General features: G+C 41.9%; 1 protein-coding gene across 1 annotated transcript in view; it reads right to left on the bottom strand.

The window, feature by feature from the left end:
- Positions 1–5,156, bottom strand: part of TNKS (tankyrase, TRF1-interacting ankyrin-related ADP-ribose polymerase) — a 186,425-nt gene extending 181,269 nt beyond the window's left edge. Inside the window, exon 1 of the mRNA XM_006884137.1 lies at positions 4,456–5,156. Within this exon, the coding sequence (XP_006884199.1) occupies positions 4,456–5,128 (673 nt within the window). The 5' untranslated portion in view covers positions 5,129–5,156. The remainder of the gene's footprint in view (positions 1–4,455) is intronic.
- Between the last annotated feature and the right edge of the window lie 2,562 nt (positions 5,157–7,718).

A 7,718-nucleotide genomic window follows, 5' to 3' on the forward strand; every position in this document is an offset into this window, starting at 1 on the left:
TGAGCTTCTCCGGTGGTTCTTTCCACATATGTAATCAATCTGATTCCTATGCATACCATCAGGTGAAATCCAGGTATATAACCTGCATTTATGTCTCTTAAAAAATGTATCTGCTATGAATAAGTCATTGATTGTGCAAAATTCGATCATTCTCTCTCCAGCTCCGTTTCTGTCACTGAGTCCATGTTTTCCAACTACTGAATCTTTCTCTTTGAAATAATATTCATCTGAGAATTACTTTAAAGTATGTAGTCCATGCTTCCTCCTAATCTGATTCCTATACAGTCCATCAGGTGAAGCCTATGTGTGAAGTCACCATTTGTATTTTTCAAATAAAGGGTATTTGCGATGAAAAAACCACTGAACACACAAAATTTAATCATTCTATTTCCAGCCTCACTTATGTCACTAAGTAGGTATTTTCTGAACACCAGTCTTTCCTCATTGCTTCCAACCTTTGCATTCCTGTCATCAATTATCATTAACACATCTTGACTGCATGTTTGGTCAATTTCACATTGCAAGATTTGGTAAAAACTTTTCCATTTCAATGATACTGCTGAAGATCATTAAAAAACAGCTAGAACAGTACACAGACAGGAAATTGGCAAAAGCTTAAACTGGATTTAGAAAAGGCTATGGCACCAGGGATATCACTGTTTATGTCAGATGGATCCTGGCTGAAAATATACTAGAAGAAAGTCTATTTATCCTCTAATGACTATGCAAAGGAATTTGACTGTGTATATCATAACAAGTCATGGCTAACATTGAGAAGAATGGGAATCTCAGAACACTTAATTGTGCTCATGTGAAACCTGTACCTAGATCAAGAGGCTGTTGTGCAAACAGAGAAAGGGAACACTACATGGTTTAAAATTAAGAAAGGAGTACATGAGGGTTGTATTCTCTCTATTCAATCTGTAAGCTGAGCCAATTCATAGAGGGACTCTATAAAGAAGAATGTGGCATAAAGACTGGAGGAAGGTTCATCAAAAACCTGTGTTATGCTGATAACACAACCTTGCTCACTGCAAGTGAGGAGGACTTGAAGCACTTGTTCCAGAAGATCAAAGAACAAACTTCAATATGGATTGCATCTCAATGTCAAGTAAAGAAAAATTCTTACCACTGGACCATTAAGCAACATCACGATAGAAGGAGAAAAGATTGAAACTGTCAACAACTTTATCTCAGTTCCATAATCAACACCCTTCATACTGGCAGTCAGGAAATCAGGAGACATATTGTACTCGGAATTTGCAGTCAGGAACCTCTCCAAATTATTGAGAGGTGTGTTAGTTTGAGGATTAAGATGCGTCTGATTCAGGCCATGGTCTTTCCAATCATTTGCTATGTCTTTGAGAGCTGGACAATAAAAAAGGATGACAGAAGTAAAACTGATGCCTTTGAGCTGTGGTGTTGGAGGAGAGTACTGACCATCCCACGGAATGCCAAAAGTCAAGTATGTCTTGGAAAGAGTGCAGCCAGAGTGTTCCTTGGAGGCAAAGATGATAAAGCTTTGTCTCACATACTTTGCACATGGTTAGGAAAGAAGCTATTCCTTGAAGAGGAACATTATGCTTGGAAAGACAGAGGGTTAGTGAAAGAGAAGAGACGTTCAAGCAGGCCGACTGACTCAGTGATTGCTGCAATGGGCTCTAGTGTGTTAGGAGGTTTAAGGACAGCACAGGGGTTATTCATACAGTCACTATGTGTTGTACTCAACCAACAACACCTAACAACAACTCAGTCTTTGAAGGAACCCTAGTGTCACAGTGTTTAAGCACTCAATTACTAACTAAAAAGTCCATGGCTTAAACCCACCAGCTGTTCCACTGGAGAAAGATGTTTCCTTCGGCTTCTGTGAAGATTACAGTGTTGGAAACTCCCTCTGAGATAGTTATCCTTGTCCTATAGGATGCTGTGAGTCTATCTATAGGAGCTCTAGTGGTGCAAATGAGTAAGTGCTATACTAACCAAATGTATGGTGCACTCAACACACTCACCTGTGTGGAAAACCCCAGCAATTTGCTTCCATAAAGATCATAGCCACAAAATTCTACAGGGCAGTTCTACTCTGTCACAACAGGTCACTATGAGTCAAAATTAACTCCATAACACCTCTAACAAATAACTCGGTCTACAGAGACAGAAAATACAAGATTTAACAAAGTTTTAATGTTATCAACATAAGCACAGGGGGAAATGTATAAAAACAATATAAAGTGTGAGTGTGCAAAATTGTTTTGTCCATTTTCTACATTAAGTTAAAAAAATAAAAAGCCAATTCAAGGTTAGAACTACAACATGTTCATAGAAATATTTTAATGTTTGTATTCTAGCTTATCTGGGCATACATAATGCTAAAAATAAAGACTACAATGTAACTATGTGGCAAACAGAACATCTTGGAAAACAAAAACTATTATCTATGACTGATCCTAAAGGATCATTAGACTACTATTGTTAGTGATTACTTCAAAAGATATGTAATGAGAAATTGAAAGATACATTAAAATGTTTTAAAATAGTAAAATCTGTAATTAAACTATGGAAAAATAAACACTTCAGTAGATCTATAAATAGATCTTTTATTTAACCTAAAGTAACAGAAATGTTTCATTAAAACAAGTAACAGTCAAGTAAATAGTAAGAGGAATCTTATTTATGGTCCAGTTCACCATATTCCTAATAGTAGTGTCTGTATACCAAGAATGGAACCTCTGACCTAATAATTATTTTCTGTAAAAGTGCTGTTCAAATGGAAAAATTAGTGCATGAAAAATGGCATTTGTAAAAAAAATCATCAAAGTTCATCGTGCATAGTAAGATATGCATTGTCTCCTAAGCAGTTGTTCAATGTACCTCAATAATGTAAAATTATTTCTAAGTATGTTGTGTTGTTGTTGTCATCCTATGCCATCAAGCTGACTACAACTCACAGTGACCCCATAAACAATGGCTCCCAATCTTGCCTTTTCCTGAACTAACTTCACCATCTCCAGCACACCTGACTTCACTTCCATAGCCACTGCATCAATCCATCTCATTGAGGGTCTTCCTCCCTTATGCTGGTCTTCTACCTTTCTAAGCATGATGTCTCCAAAGACTCGCTGTCCTGAAAATTTGCCCAGAGGATATAAGACCGAGTTTCACTATCCTTGACTCCAAAGAGGACTCCAGTTTCACTCCAGTTTCAGGACAAGTATGGCTATGAACCGTCAAGTTGGACCCAACTCATAATTGACCCTTGACTGGGTTTTCAGAGGCAGTAAATCTCATGGGGGAAGATTGCCCATCTTTCTTCCATTGAGCAGCTGGTGGACTCAACTTGCCTTGCGGTGGTAGCACCACTGCTTACCACTAAGCCACCAGGACTGCCTAGGGATATAAGGTCCATGAAAAAATAAAGTATTAAGAATACATTTGCAATATATGCTTACCAATTACTACTTCCCTCAAAACACTACAAAAATAGCTAATCTGCACTAGTTAGTCACAAAAATTTAAAGTGATCCTAGCCTAGATGTGTTTAAATTTTATCATTCAGTTCCACCACTTACTGTAGGAACTAAACTTACTTGTGGGACATTATTTTTAATAATAACATAGTAGGTATTGTAACTGTGAGATTATGTACAGTCCTATGATTTTAGTTTTTCCCTCTCTGTATTTTAAGATACCAACTTTATAAAATACGCAACTGCTTGCTTTATTAAAAAAGCCAAAGACAAAAGAATATACTCAAGGATCCAGAGTTCACCAATGAGCATTTTGGGGGAGTTCTTATGTACTCATTGTCCTTCCACAGTTCCAGCATATCCTTTTTGTACACGGAAAAATCAAAGCAAGTGAGAGAAGGTAAACTGCTAACCAACCAATAAAAAGTTGTATTCAGCATGTTAGGGCCTGGTTTTATCATCACATAATGTATCCAAATATTCCTTCCAACAGGATTATTTTGATCTTCCCAAGAAACAAGGAGTTCCACGAGCTTCATTTATATCTTCCTAACACTAAAGATCCTTTGAACACCTGTTGCGTTTTAATAAACTTTATGGATTAGATTCTGTCCTCAAGGGGAACATTCTTACTGTGAAAGGAAATATTGAAGCAAGCAAATGAAAACTACGCTAAGGTTGCCCAAAACTTTTTGTCACTGCACATTCCGAAGAGTTCAAGAGCTTGGGCCGTCTAAGTGCAGAGACTACCACCACAGAGCGTTTGGGAATGAGTACAAGCAAGCACTGTGAAAACTCTGAAGACTGGATTCACAGTTCCCTACCACGCCCCCATCTCCCAGGCACTTTCTAAAGAAAGCAAACTCTTCAGGGAAGTTGAAGAATCGTAGCCACGCCCCCATTTTGTCCCATCAACTTGAGTTTTCTTTTCCTACCCAGACCCCCCACAACAAGCTCAAAACCTTCAATGAACAATTCAAAAGTCTCTGACCTGCAGCGAAGTGCAGGGGAGAAGACTTCCGGCCGGCCATATCCTTAGCATTCACGTTGGCCGCGTCCACCAGCCTCTTTACCCGGGACACGTCCCCATTGCGACAGGCCTCCAGCAGTTCCCGTAGGGCTCCGCTCACTGCTGGGACCCCAGGCCCAGGGCCTGCAGCCCCAGGTCCCAATGCTGTTGTGCTGCTAACCCCGGCAACTTCGGGGCTCTCAGGCAAGCTCGATCCAGGAGAGGATGGAGAGGAAGATGAGGAAGAAGTCGGGGAAGAAGAGGACGACGGTGAATTATTACTGCCACCACCAGAAGAGTTGGGAGCTACCCCGACAGCAGATGAAGCAGAAACCACCGCGACCACGGGAGCGGTGGCCACTGTACAGATTGTGCTGGTGGTACTGCAACAGCTAGCACTATCAACTGGGTCCGGAGATCGGGGCCTGTCGGGCGGGTCTCGGCTGCCATCTCCCTCCGGCAATGCTAGGCCGTGCCGCGGGGAAGCGAAAGGGGCCAGGCCACTGGCCGTGGGCGAGGCTGGGGTGGTCCCCAGGGCCAGGCCGGGACTGAGTGGTGGGGGAGGCGGCGGCGGCGGCGCCGAAGCCCCTGGGGCGGGCTGGAGCTGCTGTTGATGATGGTGGTGATGATGCTGAGAGCGACGCGAAGCCGCCATCTTCGGGCTCCCCCAGCACTGTCACTGCGGCAACGGCCCCACCGCCCGCCCTCACTTCCTACAGCTAGACCAATCAGCGCTCAGCACACAGGAAGCGATGCGAGGCTCGGTGGGAGGGGTGAGGGAGAAGGAGGGAAGCATTGGGAGCTCAGAGAACGTCTACGGAAGGGGGCGTGTTTTCGTGGCTGAAGGGAGGGGTTTGTGACGTATTGGCGGGCAGGTTGGACAGGTTTGAATGCTGGAACCTGCCACCTCCAGGGAAATTTTTCCTTCCATTTCTCACTTTCAGCTGGCTTACCTTCCCTTTCTCCATTGATTGCCAGATCTCCTTCAGTCAAGTTCATCTTGTTTCAGAGCCAGCTCTTGAAGTGTAACTCATTCGACACAAGCAGAAAGTTTGTCGTTTATCAGCCAACAATCTTGTCTGGAAAAATAGAATAGTACTTGTCTTAAATTACTGTTTTGTACCATCTAGTCAATACCAACCCATAGCTGATCCTCTGGCGGATGTCCAGAAGTTTATCCATCCTCCCATGGAACAGCAGGTGGACTCAAACCGCTTGCCTTCTGGATCGCAGCGCAGCTTCTTGCCACTAGGCCCCAAAAGCCCCCTTCTCAAATTATTAGCAGGGGGGAAAATTATATGCAAAAGTTGTTACCTTTGTTAGGGCATAACTATAATTGGCCCATTGTTGTGGTTGCTAGGTGACATCGAGTCGAGTATGACTCATAGCGACCCTATGAACAACAGCTCTGAACTCTGCCTTATCTGCTCCATCCTCACAATCTGACATTCCAAACCCATTGCCAATTAGTAACTAAAAAACACTGTCATTTCCTCTACCACCCAGTTAATCCTCTTACATTTCTGTATGTGCTGAGAGGGGGGAAAAAAGTTTCTTTTTTACTTTATCACTGTAAATAATACTTTGTTAACTTTTTAAATAGTGATTCAGATTCGAACTCAAGCTCAGACATTTGAACTCTCAGTTTCATGTCCCAAACTGAATTGATAATAGTTTAATACCTTGGAGACAAGGATTTTGAAGCTTTGTCACACATACTTTAGGCATGTGTCCAGGAGGGACCCATCTTTGGAGAAGAGCATCATGCTTGGAAGGGTGAAGAGATAGCACAGAAGAGGAAGACCCCTATGAGATGGACTGACACAATATCTGGGGTAATAATAACGGTAGGTGTGTGGAGACAGACTGGCTCAGGATAGAGCAGAGCTGAAAGCTGTTGTGCAAAGGGTCCCTTTGAGTCGCAGGCAACTTGATGGCATTTCACAACAACGTTAACTTCAATAATATTAACTATTGAAAGTATGATTTCCCCCTCCTCTAGCCTGTTGTTAATGTTTCACCTTAAACTTGACTGAACTGATAGATAACACTGTATTCCATACTTGACAATTTTTTTAGCTGTATTTCTCTTCCCTTTGCCTGAATTCTTGTCACTCCATTTCTACCTCCTAAAAAATAAAACCATACACAAGAACCCACTAAGCCTTTCTGTTGTCTCTGGCCCTTCTTCCCCTTCCCTTACCCAGGGGTTCCCTCAATATTGCTGACCTGCTGAAATGACAGGTTCCTGTCTCCAGTCAGGATAGAAATTTCATCAGGAATCGCCAAAACTCCTGTTTCTGACGTTTTCTTTCTTACTGCTCAGTTTGGCAGTTTTCTAGAACATCTTAAGCAACTCAGGGAAGTGTTACATTTACAATTATAATTTTATTACAAGATAGATGCCCTTCAACGACTAATTTTGCTCTTTCCTCTTTGTAAACCAGTTCTTGTCTGATAGCAAAAGAAATAGAATGTTCAGTGAAAAGTGAAAATTTTGCAAATTTCAATGACATAAAATCTGTCAACCAAAAAAGAGCAAAATACCAAAATAGTGTTGGACGTTACGTATTTAAAGGTAGTTTAATTGTGCTACCAACACAAAATTAAACAGTTCAAATCTACCAACTGTTATGTGGGAGAAAGATAAGAAATCAAATTGTGCAGTTTACTGCCTCCGAAAACCCGGTGAAGGTCATCTGTGGATCTGTTCCAGCTCTGTGGTACACAGCAAGGAACAGCCAAATGTCAAAAGGGAGCTCTAGTGGTCTAGTGTTAAGAACCTGCACTGCAATCCTAAAGGAACACATACAGTCCACTATGACTCATTGCAACTCTATAAGCAAGGGCTTGGAACCTTGCCCTACCCTAAGCCAACCTCACCATCTTTGACACACCTGATCCCATTGCCATAGTCACTGTGTCAATCCATCTCATCTAAGGTTTTCCTCTCCTATACTGACTCTCTACCCTTCCAACCATGATATTTTTCCCCAAAGACTGGTCCCTCCTGGCAATATGCCCAAAGTATGTGAGATGGAGCTTCAAAATCATTGCCTCCAATGAGCAAACTGATTTTGCCCTCTCCAAGACAGACATGTTTGTTCTCTTGGCCATTCATGGTATGGTTAATACTCTTCTCCAGCACCACAACTCAAAGACATTGATTCTTCTTCTGTCATCCTTAGCCATAGTCCAGCTCTCAAATGCATAGTAAGTAATTGAAAAGGCTATGACCTGCATCA

Source organism: Elephantulus edwardii, unplaced genomic scaffold (genome assembly GCF_000299155.1).
Source record: "Elephantulus edwardii isolate Elephantulus edwardi_28Jun2011 unplaced genomic scaffold, EleEdw1.0 scaffold00031, whole genome shotgun sequence".
Classification (NCBI taxonomy): domain Eukaryota; kingdom Metazoa; phylum Chordata; class Mammalia; order Macroscelidea; family Macroscelididae; genus Elephantulus; species Elephantulus edwardii.